This window comes from Salvia splendens, chromosome 12, assembly GCF_004379255.2.
Source record: "Salvia splendens isolate huo1 chromosome 12, SspV2, whole genome shotgun sequence".
In the NCBI taxonomy this organism is placed as follows: Eukaryota; Viridiplantae; Streptophyta; class Magnoliopsida; order Lamiales; family Lamiaceae; genus Salvia; species Salvia splendens.
In genome coordinates, this window is record NC_056043.1 from 915,570 (window position 1) to 936,260 (window position 20,691).

The 20,691-nt window shown below is 39.0% G+C and overlaps 6 protein-coding genes across 6 annotated transcripts; 2 read left to right on the forward strand and 4 right to left on the reverse strand.

Annotated features, from left to right (window-relative positions):
* Positions 1-1,418: 1,418 nt before the first annotated feature.
* On the reverse strand, positions 1,419-3,806 carry LOC121757303 (bicyclogermacrene synthase-like). Its single transcript, XM_042152841.1, has 7 exons — positions 3,605-3,806; positions 3,255-3,531; positions 2,802-3,177; positions 2,510-2,725; positions 2,301-2,442; positions 1,953-2,207; positions 1,419-1,782 (listed from the first exon to the last, which is right to left on the reverse strand). Exons 1-7 carry the CDS (start codon positions 3,737-3,739, stop codon positions 1,504-1,506), a joined length of 1,680 nt encoding a protein of 559 aa, XP_042008775.1. The 5' UTR covers positions 3,740-3,806; the 3' UTR covers positions 1,419-1,503.
* A 1,269-nt stretch (positions 3,807-5,075) lies between these two features.
* Positions 5,076-6,740, reverse strand: LOC121758417 (premnaspirodiene oxygenase-like). Its single transcript, XM_042153825.1, has 2 exons — positions 5,802-6,740; positions 5,076-5,689 (listed from the first exon to the last, which is right to left on the reverse strand). The coding sequence occupies exons 1-2, from the start codon at positions 6,708-6,710 to the stop codon at positions 5,096-5,098; spliced, it is 1,503 nt and encodes a 500-aa protein (XP_042009759.1). The 5' UTR covers positions 6,711-6,740; the 3' UTR covers positions 5,076-5,095.
* A 732-nt stretch (positions 6,741-7,472) lies between these two features.
* On the forward strand, positions 7,473-9,316 carry LOC121759081 (premnaspirodiene oxygenase-like). The gene is made up of 2 exons (XM_042154583.1): positions 7,473-8,357; positions 8,690-9,316. Exons 1-2 carry the CDS (start codon positions 7,473-7,475, stop codon positions 9,296-9,298), a joined length of 1,494 nt encoding a protein of 497 aa, XP_042010517.1. The 3' UTR covers positions 9,299-9,316.
* A 2,361-nt stretch (positions 9,317-11,677) lies between these two features.
* LOC121757280 ((+)-cis,cis-nepetalactol synthase NEPS3-like) lies at positions 11,678-12,700 on the forward strand. Its single transcript, XM_042152815.1, has one exon. The coding sequence runs from the start codon at positions 11,694-11,696 to the stop codon at positions 12,495-12,497; it is 804 nt and encodes a 267-aa protein (XP_042008749.1). The 5' UTR covers positions 11,678-11,693; the 3' UTR covers positions 12,498-12,700.
* A 1,581-nt stretch (positions 12,701-14,281) lies between these two features.
* Positions 14,282-16,669, reverse strand: LOC121757275 (bicyclogermacrene synthase-like). Its single transcript, XM_042152809.1, has 7 exons — positions 16,468-16,669; positions 16,118-16,394; positions 15,665-16,040; positions 15,373-15,588; positions 15,164-15,305; positions 14,816-15,070; positions 14,282-14,645 (listed from the first exon to the last, which is right to left on the reverse strand). The coding sequence occupies exons 1-7, from the start codon at positions 16,600-16,602 to the stop codon at positions 14,367-14,369; spliced, it is 1,680 nt and encodes a 559-aa protein (XP_042008743.1). The 5' UTR covers positions 16,603-16,669; the 3' UTR covers positions 14,282-14,366.
* Positions 16,670-17,955: 1,286 nt separating this feature from the next.
* Positions 17,956-18,435, reverse strand: LOC121759082 (premnaspirodiene oxygenase-like). The gene has a single exon (XM_042154584.1). The coding sequence runs from the start codon at positions 18,433-18,435 to the stop codon at positions 17,956-17,958; it is 480 nt and encodes a 159-aa protein (XP_042010518.1).
* Positions 18,436-20,691: the final 2,256 nt, after the last annotated feature.

Consider the following 20,691-nt stretch of genomic DNA (forward strand, 5'->3'; position numbering starts at 1 on the left):
TTCGGCTCGGTGATCAGATAGAGCGTAAGTCTGCTAGGGTCTTTCCGTCGGCAAACTAATGCAATTTTTAGGGTTTTCTCGTGAAGGAGACAAGAGAACGAAAATAATGACAAATTTTTATTTATACTTATAGACGCTAGGGTTGGTTCGACTCTCTTTTGCGGAAAAGAACCAACAAAAAATAATCGGGAGAGAGGTTTATAAATAAATCAGTTATACTGAGACAGAGGGATAAATAAATAAAACAAAAGTAATTAATCCTAAAGTCCCACATATAATCTTGGTATCGGTGTGGAGCTCGGGTTTGGCATTTTTGTCTTGGGCTCTTCGCACTGGGCCTATCTGCTACAGGCTGCTCAGCGCTTGTGGTCCTCCGGATTGGGCTTACGAGTTGTGACGGTTGCATCTCACACATTTAATATGTAGGATTAATTGACTTTAATTTTTTATAAAACTGTTGAATGTGCACCAAAACGTATTGTTTAGTGTGAGTATAATGACCTATGACATTTTCAAGATTTCCATGTATAACCATGGCATGCCTAAGCAAATATCCCACGACCTGACCCACTCTATGTTTGTCTTTTTGGGTGTTTTTGTTGATTCTTTTCTGAATCATATTAAGAGAGTCGAACCATCTAGGATTGGAATTCTATAAATACTAGAATTCCTAGGACAATTATTCATTAAGAAATAGAGTAAAACTTATTCTCATTCCTTTGCTCTTCACAAATTCTCTACAAAACCCTAGCACCCAAAACTAAGGTTTCGTGTTTTACAATCTCTCTTACGTTCGAGTGCTCTACAAAACCCTAGCACCCTAGACGTTGGAGCCTATTACTTTGTCATGTCCATTTGTTAAAAAAAATGGTGTTACGTATTAATTATGTTAGGTTTTGTTCCTGAACAATTGTTTTGGTCTATATATTCCCGTCGACAACTCAAGATTAAACAAAGTGCGTAAAATAAAATAGAAAGAGACGTAAATTCATATATTCATTCATTCGTTGAATGAAAAGAATAACAATGACATCTATTTATAATGCTAAATACCCTAACTTAAGGAACAAGAAAATATCCTAAACATATATGGAAAAGATATGACAAATCACTAATTAACTAATTAATAAAGATATGGAGAACTTCATATAGATATGCACGTATTAGGATATGACATTTTATTCGTAAGTAGTAGAATCTTAAATTGAAGGAAAAATGAAAGACAAAAATCGTAGAACATCAAAAAAATTGGATAGAGGATCTCAAGTGAAAATGATGAGTCTTACCAAATTATTAAGATTTACTATAAATATATTAGATTCTTAAAGTTACGATGCATATGAGGAAATCACAATGATCAAAACATAAAATGTTGTTTAAATAGATGATTCCATTACAAAAAACAAATCCAGGCTTTACTATTTTATCAAAATAGCTAGCCTTCATTTATTTCAGTGATCTTTTATTGAAAAAGCTTGATATAACACTTCAAGATTCATATCTTCAAATTGGAACGGCCTCGATAAGTAACAGCTTCACCCACTCTTTGGCTTTGTTGGGATCGGTATAGCAATCCCCATTGGAATAGATAAGTTGGGCAGCTCGAGCCAGATTGATAACGCGCATGAGGATTGGCATGGATACCGGTGTCGGCTCAAGGCATTCTTGATTCATATCTTTCCATGCATTCTTCATTTGTTGTTTGATTTGAGCACGAGCATCATCCTCTGACATTCCATATTGTGTCATGTAACAGTGTATTGACGACGGCTTCTCCTCATACTGCACGAGAAAAAGAATAGTTGAAGTAGTGTTAGTGATAGTAATACCCCACGTCAATAGTATTGTAATTTGTGGTGAAAAAGTTATTAAAATATAGTTGACGAACTGAAATGACAAAAGATGACTATTTCCAAGAGACGAGGGAGAATAATGATATATATACGACATACCTCATCTCCAACTAAGTCATCCAACAATCGAGCTAATAATGCCGATGCTCGATCTATTAGAGGTTCATTTACAATCCAATCGAAATCTTTTTTGGTAACTTGGTCATCTCCCATACCAACCAAAGAAGTTGTGGACAACATCATGTAACCACCGGATACTACGGAGACCTTCAAATACTCTTCGAGAGTTGGAATATAATTATCATTATACAACCATATCACCTCGTCAAAATATGACTGTAGTAACTTTTTCATCTGCAAATATTTTTGTGTTTTAATTAGAAAATAAAATAATAATTTGTTATAGTAAACAAACTCAATGAATAAAACGGATGGATGAATTAATACTTCTTGCTTTGCATATTGGACGCGGTATGATTCTCCCGTTTTCTCCATTTCGTCTTCTATTTCAGTGTATGTTTTGATAAGGCTTCTGTATAACATTTGGATGTATGGCGGTGAATTCTCCAATGTCTCATTAACATCCCAACTGAAAGAAGATAATAATATTAGTACGTATTTTTTAGTCAAATTTATTTAAAAAATTGATAGCTAACCGTTGAATAGCTTCTGTTAGAATCCGTAGTTCATCTAGTGTTGCATATTCATATGTATCGTCGGCGATGGAAGCCATCGAAATGCATTTCAATAATATTCTTCTTGCTTTAGCATAGCATGGCTCAAAGAAGACTCCTAACACCCACAAGTACAATTCAGCAATCCTATCTCTTGCATGCGGCATTTTATTCACTACGTCCAATTTCTTCCACCACCTATTTATATTAAATGAAATATAAATTTAATTAAATGTAATCAAATTATAGAAATACAATAATTAAATGTAAGTACCTTGTAGCATCACTGAGCTCTCTCTGGTGCAATTTCTGCAATAGGTTGAAATCCAATTTTGCAAAATTCAGCAGTATTTCATTATGTGACTCGTCTTTTTGGTATGCAGATATGAACTTTCTGGCACCCAATCTTGTGAGACTCCAACGGTTTGGCATCTCCAGAGCTTCGTTGACTCGTTTAGAGAGAGAAACATCAGCCAACTTGTGGAGTGAAGCTTGAAGATTATACGAACAGAACTCTATTGCATTGTCAAGAATCCCTTCGCCGTGTGTCAAAAGATGGGCCGCCTCGTACAAGTTCAGCAATCCTTCAACGTCGTTTTGCAACGACGCCTCATAATTTCCTTCACCGTCAGTGAATTTGGAAAACACATCTGTAGAAGTAAAGATGCTAAGTAGTAAGCATATATATATATCTCCAAACAAAAATTTAATTGGCTAGGAATCTTACCGCATGGAACGCTGTAGCCTTGTTGTCTAAGCAAACGAAAGCGAAGAGCTACGATGCGTAGATCATCATTGTCTTTGCAGTTTTGCTGCATGTAACTGTCATGAATATATTTCAAGGATTCCTCAATTTCTGTAGTGAAATGGTATTCCACTCCCAGGCGCTGGATCTCATCGATGAGTTCCAGTTTACGCGTTGAATCGTCTGGAGTTTGAGAGAGCATTTTCCTGACCATTTCTTTTTGCTTTGCGAGTTCTCTTTGCTCAGCATCAGTGATGTTCTACACAAATATAAGTACATTAGAATCATAGTAAGAAATTGTAACAATTTATGTTTTGTAAAAGCATACGTACCGTGTTAACAGAATCAGAATCATATTTGAGAAAGAAGTCTCCCCAAATGGAAGGATGAAATGTGGCAGATTTACGAATTTCATCTAAGCTTTTGCCATTCTTCATTGCAGAAACATGTGGTGGACACATTTCCATCTTACCCTGTATATGTTTCTAAGAAAATGTTTGTGTGCGTGAGTGAGAGAGATTGCTTGAAAGATAAATAGATTGCAGATGTTTTTGGTGTTTGGTTTGAAGAATGTGAAGGTATTTATAGGTCTTTATTGCTTAGTTCTCCTTTTCGATAGATGCTTATTTTTATCGTGTTTCTTTCTTGGCTAGCGGTAGTTTTGTGGCGTTCTTTCTTATTAATTTATCATGCATGTGTAAAGATATGATTGTTTAGTTAAAAATACAGGTGATTTTTGGCGTTCCATGCCTTCATTTTTATATAGTATCACTCCACTAAATTGTCAGGTGTTAATTTGGGGTCCAGCTCCACCTTGTTGACTGTTTTATTACTCCATTATCTAAATAAGTACATGTGTTTTTTTAGTTCTTGTTCGAACAAAATTCTAACGCATATTTAGGACAGTGACAGAACAAAATTTAAATGTATAACAAAGACCAAATTTAACAACAAGATCTTGTAATCTAATGGACAATAAATTGTCACATATTAGGAGATAATTTTTGAAATAATAATAATAATAATAATAATAATAAATCGCTGAGCGTTGTATTCGACAATCAAATACTCCCTCCGTCCCACAATAGGAGTCACTTTTATTGTGGGTGCATGCTTTAAGAAATGTACAGAATAGTGAGTTGGAAAAGTCAGTGGTATATTGAGACCTATTTTTTTATCTTGGTTTTATAATAAAATGTGAGTACAGTGAGTTAGTTGGAACAATTGATATAACACGTCATCTTCTTTTCTATTATTTTGATTTCCATTTGCAACCAAAATTGCATCATCTGATTGAGTGGATCTCTTACCGCACTAAATCAGCACATTCATATTCTACTGCAAAATTAATGTATCATTTAGAGGGAACTATTAAAAAAATAATTCACTTAAAGTGGAACGGAGAGAGTATATAAAAATGTGACTCATAATCAACTAAGTTTCTCAATGGAATCAGTTTCTAGAGTGAAAACGTGTCTTTGAATGGTCAATTAATGGATGTCATAATTTTAGAAGAGGTGCGTATTCAATTTTATTGTCTTACCTCGGTAATCGAATGCTCCATGGAACCATTTGGTCTTTCAAATGATGATAAGGACAACATGGCATAGCGATAACATTATTAACGTACAAATTTATAAATGTCTTTAATTAGAAACTAAGTGAAAGACAATACAATTTTGGCAAAAATTTTATTATTGATACAAAGGTAATTCTTATTATTGATGATTCCATACTGATACAGAGGAAATGACCTAATCCTATGGGATAAAGAAAAACCCTCGAAGGAGTCTTCGACTCTGCTAAAAATAGTTAGTTATCAGCTACTTGTACGGAGTGACGATGACGGACAAATTTTGTTTTCTTGTAGCTGTTATGCCCACATTTTCAGCCATGTCCAAATCCTCCGCCCTGACATTCTCTGGAAGTTTCCAATCGAAGTTGTAGAGCAGTTGGACAAGAGCCGACTCGGCAGAAGCCAAGCCGAACGTCAGCCCAGGGCACATTCTTCTTCCAAAACCAAACGGCAAGTATTTAAAATCTCCACCTACAAAATTCAGATCTTCAGTTTCGAATCTCTCGGGCTCAAACCTCTCCGCATTTTCCCAGTGCTCCGGGTCCCTCTGCATGGCCCAAATATTTACCATCACCATAGATCCAGCCGGTATGGTGTATCCGTTGATCACGTGTTCCTCGTTGCAAGCTCTAGGCAGCATGGGAGCCGGAGGGTGCAGCCTCAGAGTCTCTTTGATCACCAGTTTCAGATATCTGAGATTGTTGATTTCTTCATTGTTCTCTTCCATAGCTTGTCTTACTTCAGCTTGAACCTTGGCCATCACTCGAGGATTCCTCATCAGTTCTACCATGGTCCAGTCAATAGCTGCCGCTGAAGTATCCGTTCCAGCTGTGAATACATCCTGCATCCAAATTTTGTCAATTGATTGAATTTATTTATTTATGACATTTCCTATCTGAACATGAGATTTTATGGAGTGTTGTTTTGGCAGACAAATAAGAGTATTTACTTACAAATAAGACAGCCTTGATGTTGTGGTTATCAATAGGAAACTTGAGCTCCTCTTCTTCCATAGCCCTGAGAAACACATCAACCAAATCCTCACCACCAAACTCCGAATTCCCTAGTTTCCGCCCACCAGATTCGGCCCGCTTCCTTCGATGCTGATCGATAATATCATCAAGAATCCCATCAAGCTCGCTCCGCATCCTCTTCATGAGGCGCGTCTTCCTCCAGCTCAGCGCCCCGATGATTGCTGACGACGGGAACAGATCCGCCATCTCAAAGCCTCCGACCATCTTCATCGAGTCCACCATCATCTTAATCAGCGTCTCACTATCCTTGCAGGCGCCGCCGAATGCAGCTCGGCAAGTGATGGAGCTCGAATAGGAGAATAGCTTCTCTGTGAAATTGACGGAGCTTCCAGAAGATTCGCGCAAGGATTTGACTAATCGAGCGGACTCGTCTTCTCTAATCGATTGGAACAAGCGCACCATCTTCGGGCTGAGAAGGTCGTTGATGCAGAGCTTCCTCATCTGGCGCCAGTAGTCGCCGTATGGGCTGAAGGCGATGTCGCTGCCGTCGTACCACATGATCCTGCTGGCCACGTTCTGCACCCGCCCGGCGAAGCTTGGGTCCAGATCTTTAAGCACTTTTCTCGCCATCTCTGGGGACGAGACGACGATGGCGTTGCACTCACCGAGCTTGAGGTGCATCAAGGGGCCGTGCTGGTTCGATAAATCTCTGAAGCAGCGGAAGGGAGGGTTTCTCATCTGGTGAAGGTTTCCAATTATAGGAAGTTTTCGAGGGCCGGGTGGCAGTTGTTTCGTCGATTTGCTATTTTTGGATTTCTTCCATCTATTGATGAAGAAGAATATTAGAGGAAGAATGAGAGTAGCAACGGTTGTGATTAGGCCAACCATGTTTTTTTTTGCTTTTGATGGAACACTTAATATTTAGAGAGAATTGATGGTTTGGTGTTTGATTTGAAGAATGAGAAGGTATTTATATTTCTTTGTTGGTTCAAACTCTACTCAAAATAATAAGATTTTCATTGCTTAGTTTAATAATTTTCCTTTTAGATTGATGCTTGTTTTTATCATGTTTCTTATTTCTTGGCTAGCGGTAATTGGTTGGCGTTCTTTCTTATTAATTTATTAATAAATTGAGTGCATGTGTAAAGATTTAATTTAATTGTGATTTTTGGCGCTGTATGTATATGCATTAAATAAATTTGATGGCTTGTCTCTGTCTGAGCATTATTGTTAAGCTCCATCTTGTTGACTACTGTGTTATTGCAATCTATAAATAAATAAATGTTTTTTATTCAAATATCCTTTTTGGCGTTCTTGTCTTAGGTTGACTGTTTTTACTCTTAAATACTAAGAATGGAAACACGTAAAAATGGAACGCCAAAAATCACCTGCTAATTAAATTAAACAACTCAGAATTTTACACATGCACTCACTTTATTGATAAATTAATACTGAGAAGAACACCAAAAAAAACTACCGCTAGCCAAGAAAGAAACATGATAAAAATAAGCATCATTGTAAAGGAAAATAAGAAAACTACTCACTTTATATTTTGTTGTCCGTTGTTTTATAAAATTTGTGAAGCTATTATACTCTATATATAGCAACCAAACCATCTGTCTCTCCAATTATTCCATCAAAAACAGAAACATGGTTGAGCTAATTACAACTCTCATTCTTGCTGCATCCTTCTTCGTGTTCCTCCTAAACAAATGGAAGACTTCCAAAAATAACAAATCGACGAAACAGCTGCCACCGGGCCCCCGAAAACTTCCTATAATCGGAAACCTTCACCAAATGAGCAACCATCCCTTCCGCTGCTTGAGAGATCTCTCCAACCAGAACGGCCCCTTGATGCACCTCAAGCTCGGGGAGCGCAGCGCCATCGTCGTCTCGTCCCCAGAGCTCGCGAAACAAATGCTAAAAGATCTCGACCCGCGCTTCGCCCAGCGGCCCGAGTATTTAGCCAGCAAGATCCTGTGGTACGCGGGCAGCGACATCGGCTTCAGCCCCTACGGCGAGTACTGGCGCCAGATGAGGAAGTTCTGCGTCAACGAGCTTCTCAGCACTAAAATGGTGCGACTCTTCCAATCGATCCGGGAAGACGAGTCAGCTCGGCTGGTCGAATACTTGCGCGAATCTTCTGGAAGCTCCGTGAATTTCACGGAGAAGCTCTTCTCCTTGTCGAGCTCCATCACCTTCCGCGCTGCCTTTGGCGCGGCGTGCAAGGATAATGAGGCGTTGCGGAAGTTGATTGAGCACACGATGGAGATGGTCGGAGGGTTTGAGATGCTGGATCTGTTCCCCTCGTCGAGACTCGTCGCCGCGCTGAGCTGGAGGAGGATGCGCCTCCTCAAGACGATGCGGCGCGAGCTCGACGTGATCATGGATGATATTATCGACCGGCATCGGAGAAATCGCGGCCGGAATTCGGAGTTTGGGGGTGAGGATTTGGTTGATGTGATTCTTAGGGCTCAGGAGGAAGAGCTGCTCCAGTTTCCAATTGATAACAATAACATCAAGGCGGTCTTGTATGTAAGTATATATCTCTTCTATTCAAATATGTAATACTCCCTCCCTTCCTGAAATTTTGTCACATTTTTCTATTTTCACCCGCCCCACAAAATTTGTCACATTTCACTTTTTACTATTTTTGGTAATGGACCTCACACATTCCGCTAACTTATTCCTACTCACATTAAATTATAAAACTAATACTTTAAAAGTAGAACCCACGTCCTACAAACTTTTTTTGACTCACTTTCCATTACATTTCTTAAAGATCAAACTATGACAATATTTAAGGGACGGATGAAGTAATTTGTTTTTGGACACATTCCATCCTAATGGAGTTTGATGATATGCAGGATGTTTTCACAGCTGGAACTGATACTTCAGCAGCAACTATTGAGTGGACCATGGTAGAACTGTTGAGGCACCCTCGAATAATGGAAAAGGTACAAGCTGAAGTAAGACGAGCCTTTAAAGAAAACCCTAGTTTTCAACAAGATGATGTGGTTTATGATCTGAAATATCTAAAACTGGTGATAAAAGAGAGTTTGAGGCTACACCCACCGGGTCCAATACTGCCCAGAGCTAGCATCGAGGAGCAAGTGATTAATGGATACACCATACCTGCTGGAGCGATGGTGATGGTAAATAGTTGGGCGATGCAGAGGGACCCGAGCTACTGGAAAGATCCAGAGAGGTTTGAGCCCAAGAGATTCGAGACGGAAGATCTCAATTTTGTAGCTGGTGATTGTAAGTATTCGCCGTTTGGAATTGGAAGAAGAATGTGCCCTGGTTTGACGTTCGGTTTGGCTGCTGTGGAGTCGGCTCTAATCCAATTGCTCTACAACTTCGACTGGAAACTTCCGGAGGGTCTCAGGGCTGAAGATTTGGACATGACTGAAAATGTTGGACTCACGGCTACAAGAAAGCAAAATTTATTTGTGGTTGTCAGTCCATACAATTAGATCATATATACTGTTAGGGACGGAGCTAAGAATTTATATTAAGATTTAAATTTATATACACTGTTGATCAGAGACGAATTGTGGTCTCCTTGAAGGATTTTTCTTGTCGGTTCTTTTCTCTTGATGATTTTATTTGAACCGATAGGATTAGGTCATTTTCTTTCTTTAAAAAATACTTGTATCCGTATGGAATCATCAATAATAAAAGTTACCTCTTTTATGTGATATTATTAAATTAATACATGCATCATTTTTACACCATTACATGCTATATACTCCATTACAATTGTTATTACCATTATAGATTTATTAACTGCTGAATTTTAGAAAATACTAACTTCGTTAAGAATAAAAATGTAAATATAGGGGATCACTAGTGTTCTTCCACCGTTTGAGTCATAACGTACTTCCAGCCTCGTGGTGTCACATGACACATATAGTGCAAAATGACGAGGATATGCAATATATTAGTTGACGTAGTAGATACATGCATTTTCGCAGGTTGCATTATACACAGTCTATTTTGATAAAGTATGAGAGATAAACTTTTTATTTTTAGAAAGTGGACTTTTTTTGTGGAAATCGAAAAATAAGACTATTTTTCGTGGACGGCGGGAATATGTAATAAAAACTCAAATTGGAGTGGGCCACTAGGTCCCAGTGTAGGTTTGCCTTTGACTATAACTAGGGCTGGGGAAAAATATCGAAATACCAAAATACCGGCCTTATCGTACCGAAAAAATATCGAAAATACCGAATTTTTGGTATATCGTAACTTTCGGTACGGTATGATACCTTACCGAAAAATTTCGGTAAGGTAACGGTATGAATTTTCAAATACCGCGGTATACCGCTGCATATCGAAATTCGGTATATACCGTAAATTAAGGTATATACCGTAAACTAAGGTATATACTACAAAAATATAAACACAATTATATATAAAATATATTTTATATATTTTTAAATTATAAAATCTATTGTGAAATATAAATATAATTATGAATAAATTACATTTAATTTATTTTTAAAATTATAAAATATAAATAATATTCTAAAAACTCTAATTTTCTATTTTAATTGATGTTGAAAGTCAGGTATACCGAACTTCGGCATGGTATACCGAAAATGAGGTACGGTATCGGTATGGAAATTCGTCATACCGAAAATAAGGTATACCGAAGTTCGGTATACCGAAAACTTTGGTAAGGTATGTTGAAATTGGCAGATTCAAGTCCGCATGAAAGTGAAATTGAGAAGCTGAAATGAAAGAGATAGTGAGATGCGGGTGATGTTCGAACATGAAAGCAATATGCATGGTTGGAGAATATCTTCCTCCAGCTGTCATCGAGCTGGCATCTAGTCAGCATGCACACGTGGAAAGGGAGTTAGTTAGCTCATTAGTTAGTTGTGTTGCTTCTTAGCTTAGCTTTTCTTCTCTGTATAAATAGCTCCTTTTAGATCTTTGTAATCATATTTTTCGATGATCAATAATATGATCCTTTCTCTCAAATTTCTCTTATGATTCTAGATATATAGTTTTCAAAAAGGTAAAGGTATGATTTTTCCGCATACCGTATTTACGATAAGGTATATGGTATGGTGGTTTCGATAAGGTATACCGTACCTACCCATCCCTAACTATAACAAACAAATGCTGCCTGATGGTGGCTTACGACTTCTCCACACATAACGTCTTTGCACTCAACCTTAATTCCTTTCATCTGTTTCTTAACCTTGTATTCTGATCTTTGTGCAACATAACTTGATCAAAAACTAGAGAGTAGAGACAGAGTCAAAATGGGAGAGTTTTGGAAACCAAATTGTCAAAAATAAAGAACAAAATTATTCTTATAATTAATATGAAAAACGTTTTCTATTTATAATAATTTTTTGTATAATCTTCTATTTATATTAATTTTCATTTTAGACAGATGCTTATTTTTATCATGTTTCTTTCTTGGGTAGCGGTAGTTTTTTGGCGTTCTTTCTTACTAATTTATCAATAAATTGAGTGCATGTGTAGAAAGTCTAGAGACTCTGGTTGTATAATTTAATATTTTTGGCGTTCCATGCCTTCATTTTTTATATGTATCCACTAAATAAATAAGATGGCGTTCCGGTGTTGTACTATTGTATAAGCTCAATCTTGTTGACTCTTTTATTAGTATTATATAAATAAATAATATTCCAGCATACAACCAGCAGATCTGGACCGCACGATTTGAAAATCTCACGGCTGGGAGAGCGCCACATATCCAGCGTTATTTTCCCCAAACCAAGCGATGAAGGGCAAATGTGTCATTTGAGTCATTGATCCATCTTATATATAGTGTGAGAAAGATTAAGAACATATCATCGATACTTAAAAATAAAAAATAAGTAAATCTTAAATATGGCAAACAATTCGATAAAGATAAAGCTTCAAGGCAAAGTAGTCATCGTTACCGGCGGCGCCAGCGGCATCGGCGAGACCATCGCCCGAGTCCTGGCCGATCACGGGGCGCGGGCGGTGGTGATCGCCGATATCCAACCCGAAAAGGGCCGCGCTGTGGCCGAATCCATCGGCCTGCAGCGCTGCAGCTACGTCCAATGCGACGTGGCCGACGAGGAACAAGTTGCGGCCATGGTGGAATGGACGGCGACGACCTACGGCGGCCTCGACGTAATGATCAGCAACGCCGGTACTGTCAGCAGCCTCCCTCAGACCATCCTGGATTTGGATTTTTTGGAATACGAGCGCGTGATGCACGTGAACGCGCGTGGCATGGCGGTGTGCGTGAAGCAGGCGGCGCGTAAGATGGTGGAATTGGGGACGAGAGGGTCTATCGTCTGCACGGCGAGTGCGACGGCGGAGAAGGCGACGGTGAACGTGACGGACTATGTGATGTCGAAGAGGGCGGTGTTGGGGCTGATGCGGTCGGCTAGCTGGCAGCTCGGGAAGCACGGGATACGGGTGAACAGCGTGTCGTTGGGTGTGGTGCTCACGCCGCTTGCTGCAAAGCAGGGGATTGAGACGCCGGCGGATGTTGACAAGTATATCAGCCGCTACACGAGTTTGAAAGGGGCGACGCTCACGGCCGAGAATGTGGCGGATGCGGTGGCGTTTCTGGCTTCTGATGAGGCGGCGTTTGTCACCGGCGTTGATTTGGCTGTGGATGGTGGGATGATTGCCATGCCATTCGACCTTTCAAACTAATGCATGCTTCTTAATTTTATTTAATTTATGTTGAATCGAGTCTTGTAATTTAATTAGTTGAGCGATCTGCAAGCTCCGTTCCGGGTTTTCTTTGTCGGTTCTTTCCCGGACCGTATTATGAGAGTCGAACCGCATTTAGGTACTATAATATGGAGTCTCTTTAATTCAATAAGAAATACAATCATATGTATATTTTCATCCAATTTCTCATTACTATTCTACGGCAGGATTAGGGTTTTAGTCCATAATTTAGTAAAAAAATGAAAGGTAAAACGCATTTTGACCTGTCTAACGAGTTAAATTAATGGACCAAAAGCTAACACATTAAAGGTTATTTCCCTAACATGTCGTGGGTGATCGGCGGCCTTCGGCTCGGTGATCAGATAGAGCGTAAGTCTGCTAGGGTCTTTCCGTCGGCAAACTAATGCAATTTTTAGGGTTTTCTCGTGAAGGAGACAAGAGAACGAAAATAATGACAAATTTTTATTTATACTTATAGACGCTAGGGTTGGTTCGACTCTCTTTTGCGGAAAAGAACCAACAAAAAATAATCGGGAGAGAGGTTTATAAATAAATCAGTTATACTGAGACAGAGGGATAAATAAATAAAACAAAAGTAATTAATCCTAAAGTCCCACATATAATCTTGGTATCGGTGTGGAGCTCGGGTTTGGCATTTTTGTCTTGGGCTCTTCGCACTGGGCCTATCTGCTACAGGCTGCTCAGCGCTTGTGGTCCTCCGGATTGGGCTTACGAGTTGTGACGGTTGCATCTCACACATTTAATATGTAGGATTAATTGACTTTAATTTTTTATAAAACTGTTGAATGTGCACCAAAACGTATTGTTTAGTGTGAGTATAATGACCTATGACATTTTCAAGATTTCCATGTATAACCATGGCATGCCTAAGCAAATATCCCACGACCTGACCCACTCTATGTTTGTCTTTTTGGGTGTTTTTGTTGATTCTTTTCTGAATCATATTAAGAGAGTCGAACCATCTAGGATTGGAATTCTATAAATACTAGAATTCCTAGGACAATTATTCATTAAGAAATAGAGTAAAACTTATTCTCATTCCTTTGCTCTTCACAAATTCTCTACAAAACCCTAGCACCCAAAACTAAGGTTTCGTGTTTTACAATCTCTCTTACGTTCGAGTGCTCTACAAAACCCTAGCACCCTAGACGTTGGAGCCTATTACTTTGTCATGTCCATTTGTTAAAAAAAATGGTGTTACGTATTAATTATGTTAGGTTTTGTTCCTGAACAATTGTTTTGGTCTATATATTCCCGTCGACAACTCAAGATTAAACAAAGTGCGTAAAATAAAATAGAAAGAGACGTAAATTCATATATTCATTCATTCGTTGAATGAAAAGAATAACAATGACATCTATTTATAATGCTAAATACCCTAACTTAAGGAACAAGAAAATATCCTAAACATATATGGAAAAGATATGACAAATCACTAATTAACTAATTAATAAAGATATGGAGAACTTTATATAGATATGCACGTATTAGGATATGACATTTTATTCGTAAGTAGTAGAATCTTAAATTGAAGGAAAAATGAAAGACAAAAATCGTAGAACATCAAAAAAATTGGATAGAGGATCTCAAGTGAAAATGATGAGTCTTACCAAATTATTAAGATTTACTATAAATATATTAGATTCTTAAAGTTACGATGCATATGAGGAAATCACAATGATCAAAACATAAAATGTTGTTTAAATAGATGATTCCATTACAAAAAACAAATCCAGGCTTTACTATTTTATCAAAATAGCTAGCCTTCATTTATTTCAGTGATCTTTTATTGAAAAAGCTTGATATAACACTTCAAGATTCATATCTTCAAATTGGAACGGCCTCGATAAGTAACAGCTTCACCCACTCTTTGGCTTTGTTGGGATCGGTATAGCAATCCCCATTGGAATAGATAAGTTGGGCAGCTCGAGCCAGATTGATAACGCGCATGAGGATTGGCATGGATGCCGGTGTCGGCTCAAGGCATTCTTGATTCATATCTTTCCATGCATTCTTCATTTGTTGTTTGATTTGAGCACGAGCATCATCCTCTGACATTCCATATTGTGTCATGTAACAGTGTATTGACGACGGCTTCTCCTCATACTGCACGAGAAAAAGAATAGTTGAAGTAGTGTTAGTGATAGTAATACCCCACGTCAATAGTATTGTAATTTGTGGTGAAAAAGTTATTAAAATATAGTTGACGAACTGAAATGACAAAAGATGACTATTTCCAAGAGACGAGGGAGAATAATGATATATATACGACATACCTCATCTCCAACTAAGTCATCCAACAATCGAGCTAATAATGCCGATGCTCGATCTATTAGAGGTTCATTTACAATCCAATCGAAATCTTTTTTGGTAACTTGGTCATCTCCCATACCAACCAAAGAAGTTGTGGACAACATCATGTAACCACCGGATACTACGGAGACCTTCAAATACTCTTCGAGAGTTGGAATATAATTATCATTATACAACCATATCACCTCGTCAAAATATGACTGTAGTAACTTTTTCATCTGCAAATATTTTTGTGTTTTAATTAGAAAATAAAATAATAATTTGTTATAGTAAACAAACTCAATGAATAAAACGGATGGATGAATTAATACTTCTTGCTTTGCATATTGGACGCGGTATGATTCTCCCGTTTTCTCCATTTCGTCTTCTATTTCAGTGTATGTTTTGATAAGGCTTCTGTATAACATTTGGATGTATGGCGGTGAATTCTCCAATGTCTCATTAACATCCCAACTGAAAGAAGATAATAATATTAGTACGTATTTTTTAGTCAAATTTATTTAAAAAATTGATAGCTAACCGTTGAATAGCTTCTGTTAGAATCCGTAGTTCATCTAGTGTTGCATATTCATATGTATCGTCGGCGATGGAAGCCATCGAAATGCATTTCAATAATATTCTTCTTGCTTTAGCATAGCATGGCTCAAAGAAGACTCCTAACACCCACAAGTACAATTCAGCAATCCTATCTCTTGCATGCGGCATTTTATTCACTACGTCCAATTTCTTCCACCACCTATTTATATTAAATGAAATATAAATTTAATTAAATGTAATCAAATTATAGAAATACAATAATTAAATGTAAGTACCTTGTAGCATCACTGAGCTCTCTCTGGTGCAATTTCTGCAATAGGTTGAAATCCAATTTTGCAAAATTCAGCAGTATTTCATTATGTGACTCGTCTTTTTGGTATGCAGATATGAACTTTCTGGCACCCAATCTTGTGAGACTCCAACGGTTTGGCATCTCCAGAGCTTCGTTGACTCGTTTAGAGAGAGAAACATCAGCCAACTTGTGGAGTGAAGCTTGAAGATTATACGAACAGAACTCTATTGCATTGTCAAGAATCCCTTCGCCGTGTGTCAAAAGATGGGCCGCCTCGTACAAGTTCAGCAATCCTTCAACGTCGTTTTGCAACGACGCCTCATAATTTCCTTCACCGTCAGTGAATTTGGAAAACACATCTGTAGAAGTAAAGATGCTAAGTAGTAAGCATATATATATATCTCCAAACAAAAATTTAATTGGCTAGGAATCTTACCGCATGGAACGCTGTAGCCTTGTTGTCTAAGCAAACGAAAGCGAAGAGCTACGATGCGTAGATCATCATTGTCTTTGCAGTTTTGCTGCATGTAACTGTCATGAATATATTTCAAGGATTCCTCAATTTCTGTAGTGAAATGGTATTCCACTCCCAGGCGCTGGATCTCATCGATGAGTTCCAGTTTACGCGTTGAATCGTCTGGAGTTTGAGAGAGCATTTTCCTGACCATTTCTTTTTGCTTTGCGAGTTCTCTTTGCTCAGCATCAGTGATGTTCTACACAAATATAAGTACATTAGAATCATAGTAAGAAATTGTAACAATTTATGTTTTGTAAAAGCATACGTACCGTGTTAACAGAATCAGAATCATATTTGAGAAAGAAGTCTCCCCAAATGGAAGGATGAAATGTGGCAGATTTACGAATTTCATCTAAGCTTTTGCCATTCTTCATTGCAGAAACATGTGGTGGACACATTTCCATCTTACCCTGTATATGTTTCTAAGAAAATGTTTGTGTGCGTGAGTGAGAGAGATTGCTTGAAAGATAAATAGATTGCAGATGTTTTTGGTGTTTGGTTTGAAGAATGTGAAGGTATTTATAGGTCTTTATTGCTTAGTTCTCCTTTTCGATAGATGCTTATTTTTATCGTGTTTCTTTCTTGGCTAGCGGTAGTTTTGTGGCGTTCTTTCTTATTAATTTATCATGCATGTGTAAAGATATGATTGTTTAGTTAAAAATACAGGTGATTTTTGGCGTTCCATGCCTTCATTTTTATATAGTATCACTCCACTAAATTGTCAGGTGTTAATTTGGGGTCCAGCTCCACCTTGTTGACTGTTTTATTACTCCATTATCTAAATAAGTACATGTGTTTTTTTAGTTCTTGTTCGAACAAAATTCTAACGCATATTTAGGACAGTGACAGAACAAAATTTAAATGTATAACAAAGACCAAATTTAACAACAAGATCTTGTAATCTAATGGACAATAAATTGTCACATATTAGGAGATAATTTTTGAAATAATAATAATAATAATAATAATAAATCGCTGAGCGTTGTATTCGACAATCAAATACTCCCTCCGTCCCACAATAGGAGTCACTTTTATTGTGGGTGCATGCTTTAAGAAATGTAAAGAATAGTGAGTTGGAAAAGTCAGTGGTATATTGAGACCTATTTTTTTATATTGGTTTTATAATAAAATGTGAGTACAGTGAGTTAGTTGGAACAATTGATATAACACGTCATCTTCTTTTCTATTATTTTGATTTCCATTTGCAACCAAAATTGCATCATCTGATTGAGTGGATCTCTTACCGCACTAAATCAGCACATTCATATTCTACTGCAAAATTAATGTATCATTTAGAGGGAACTATTAAAAAAATAATTCACTTAGAGTGGAACGGAGAGAGTATATAAAAATGTGACTCATAATCAACTAAGTTTCTCAATGGAATCAGTTTCTAGAGTGAAAACGTGTCTTTGAATGGTCAATTAATGGATGTCATAATTTTAGAAGAGGTGCGTATTCAATTTTATTGTCTTACCTCGGTAATCGAATGCTCCATGGAACCATTTGGTCTTTCAAATGATGATAAGGACAACATGGCATAGCGATAACATTATTAACGTACAAATTTATAAATGTCTTTAATTAGAAACTAAGTGAACGACAATACAATTTTGGCAAAAATTTTATTATTGATACAAAGGTAATTCTTATTATTGATGATTCCATACTGATACAGAGGAAATGACCTAATCCTATGGGATAAAGAAAAACCCTCGAAGGAGTCTTCGACTCTGCTAAAAATAGTTAGTTATCAGCTACTTGTACGGAGTGACGATGACGGACAAATTTTGTTTTCTTGTAGCTGTTATGCCCACATTTTCAGCCATGTCCAAATCCTCCGCCCTGACATTCTCTGGAAGTTTCCAATCGAAGTTGTAGAGCAGTTGGACAAGAGCCGACTCGGCAGAAGCCAAGCCGAACGTCAGCCCAGGGCACATTCTTCTTCCAAAACCAAACGGCAAGTATTTAAAATCTCCACCTACAAAATTCAGATCTTCAGTTTCGAATCTCTCGGGCTCAAACCTCTCCGCATTTTCCCAGTGCTCCGGGTCCCTCTGCATGGCCCAAATATTTACCATCACCATAGATCCAGCCGGTATGGTGTATCCGTTGATCACGTGTTCCTCGTTGCAAGCTCTAGGCAGCATGGGAGCCGGAGGGTGCAGCCTCAGAGTCTCTTTGATCACCAGTTTCAGATATATGAGATTGTTGATTTCTTCATTGTTCTCTTCCATAGCTTGTCTTATGATGGCTCCGCGAATTTCTGATGTTTGTAAATGCTGGTAGAGAATAAAGACTACGACACAATGAATTTACGTGGTTCGATTTACTGAAGTAAATCTACGTCCACGGGAAGAAGGGAGGGCAAGATTGTATTGCTTGATCTGGGATTACAGCTTACAACACAGACTTGCTATATGCTATTTTATCTCTAGAGAGCTTAACCTTTTTCTATCTGATCTAAGTTCTATTTATACATTGAACTAGGATCGTGGTTTGCAGCCCCACTAACAAGATCGTGGGTGAGCAATAACTGCTCAATAACTGCTTCGTACCACTAAATAGATCGTGGGTATAGTGGAGGTCGTGGAGGCCTTTCATGAGTCCACTAACTCCTAGTTCGGTCGAATGCTGAGACCGAACTGCTGGACTTTACCGATCAGCTCTTGCCGATCTGAGAGGAGAGCTTGACTGGTCGGCTTTTACCGAGCTGTAGGCTGAGTCCGAACTCTTTGGTCGTGCCGAACTCTTTGGTGCCGAACAGATACTCTTTCTTGGGCTCTGGGCTGATGGGCCGTCACTGTTATTGGGCTTGCCATTAGGGTTTAGTTCGTACCCCATCACTACCCCCCCCCGAAAAGCGAAGTGAATCACTTCGGCGAGGGGAGTCACTTCGGCATTCTGGATAACGGTAAGGGGGAGGCTGACGTCAGGGGACGTGCCTTGCATTAAATGCGACAGTAAAATCAGGCCGTTGAATCCTGAAAAGGTGGGATTCGAAACGGTGCGACGATCTTGAAATCTTCGCCGAATCTGATAAATACCTCCTTTCTTCATCATTGAAGCACTTTTGCTGTTGCGTCTTCTATACTCTCTCTTTCTCGAGAAATTTTCTTCCGCTTTCAAGAGCTTCCTCAGACTTTCTTCACCTTCAAAAAGTAAGAAAAATGGCTTCTATTTCTTCTTCGGAGTCGGGTAGCAGTAGGAGAGGTGGTAAGGGGTCTTCTGGCCGGAAAGAGTCCGGGGAGAAGACCGTAGAGTATTTCCATAGTATTTTGAGTAAGGATACTGTGATATCCCTACCCGAAAAATACTTTTTTCCCGGGGGGAAGGCGGTGGTACCTGACGGTGATCATAGGGCTGACTCCCCGCCGGAGGGTTACGCCACCGTGTACGAGGCCTGCTTAGAATGCGGGCTTCGTTTCCCCCTCCCTTCTGCCTTTATAGATTTACTAGATTTTTTTCAGCTTCCTTTAGGCCAGGTGACTCCGAACTCTTGGAGGCACTTGTCGGCCTTCGCTGCCGAACTCCGTAGGTTAGGAAGGGATTTGTCTTTGAAGGCGATCCTTAAATTCTTTCAATTTAAGAGGAAGGGGTCTTGGTTCTACTTGATCCCTGTACAGCCCTTTAGGGCCTTTTGTAAAACGAAGTGGCCGAAGTGGCAAAACCGCTTCTTCTACTATGATAGGACCGCGGCTCCTAGTTTTCCCTGGAGAGGGCCGGAGTCCGTTATCCGTCATCCTCGGCCTGAACCGTTGGACGCGCTCGATGGCGAGCTCAACAAGATTCCCATAGTTAGGAAACAATACACGGAGTCTGAGCTCGTCAAGGGCGACGTCGTGTTCGACATCTCGTCTTCGGACGAAGAGGCCGAGGGTGAGGATTTCTCTTTATCTTTATGCTCTACTGCTTTAACGAAGAAAATCTGACTTTGCTTTCTTGCTTTTTGGCAGTGTACATGCTAAATAAGGCTAGCCGCAAATCTTCGGAGTCCAGGGAGCCGGAGAGGCCGAAAACCACCAGCTCGGCGTCTGATGCCGAGAGGACTCCGAAAAGGCAAAAAACCTCTTCTTCGGATCCGAAGAAGCCGGAGTCGACTTCGGCAAAGGGGAAGGGGAAGGCCCAGAAGCCCCCGAGAGCGCCAGAGAAAGATGTGGTCTTGGCGCCTCCTTCGGAACATATCTGTGAGCCGTTTTTATGGCCCACGGACTTCGCCGAGGTGAATTCTCTTCTTGATTTTCTGGCCTTGCTTTTTTCCTGTATTTTTTGTGGCCCCTTTGTTGACTTTTTTCTTTATCCATTTTCAGAGGAACGATATGCTCTCCAAGCTCGTCGCCGTCGAACTCTCCAAAGCGTCCAATGACTATGCTGAGATGCAGAGGAAGTTGGCAGCTGCTTGTCATCGGGCCGAACAGGCTGAGGCTAACTTTGAGAAGGCCAGAGCTGCTAGGATTTCGGCCCAGGATGAAGCTCAGTTTGCCAAAAACCAG

Bases quoted from the DNA above. Each gene is read 5' to 3' on its own strand.
- LOC121759081 (XM_042154583.1), top strand. From the start codon at position 7,473: ATGGTTGAGCTAATTACAACTCTCATTCTTGCTGCATCCTTCTTCGTG. The intron at 8,358-8,689 runs GTAAGTATATAT...GATGATATGCAG, and splicing joins ACATCAAGGCGGTCTTGTAT to GATGTTTTCACAGCTGGAAC.
- LOC121757275 (XM_042152809.1), bottom strand. From the start codon at position 16,602: ATGGAAATGTGTCCACCACATGTTTCTGCAATGAAGAATGGCAAAAGC. The intron at 16,041-16,117 runs GTAAGATTCCTA...TTACTTCTACAG, and splicing joins AGGCTACAGCGTTCCATGCG to ATGTGTTTTCCAAATTCACT. The intron at 15,589-15,664 runs GTACTTACATTT...TAATATAAATAG, and splicing joins GAGCTCAGTGATGCTACAAG to GTGGTGGAAGAAATTGGACG.
- LOC121757303 (XM_042152841.1), bottom strand. From the start codon at position 3,739: ATGGAAATGTGTCCACCACATGTTTCTGCAATGAAGAATGGCAAAAGC. The intron at 3,532-3,604 runs GTACGTATGCTT...ATATTTGTGTAG, and splicing joins ATTCTGATTCTGTTAACACG to AACATCACTGATGCTGAGCA. The intron at 2,443-2,509 runs GTTAGCTATCAA...ATCTTCTTTCAG, and splicing joins CTAACAGAAGCTATTCAACG to TTGGGATGTTAATGAGACAT.
- LOC121758417 (XM_042153825.1), bottom strand. From the start codon at position 6,710: ATGGTTGGCCTAATCACAACCGTTGCTACTCTCATTCTTCCTCTAATA. The intron at 5,690-5,801 runs GTAAGTAAATAC...ATTTGGATGCAG, and splicing joins ACATCAAGGCTGTCTTATTT to GATGTATTCACAGCTGGAAC.
- LOC121759082 (XM_042154584.1), bottom strand. From the start codon at position 18,435: ATGGAAGAGAACAATGAAGAAATCAACAATCTCATATATCTGAAACTG.
- LOC121757280 (XM_042152815.1), top strand. From the start codon at position 11,694: ATGGCAAACAATTCGATAAAGATAAAGCTTCAAGGCAAAGTAGTCATC.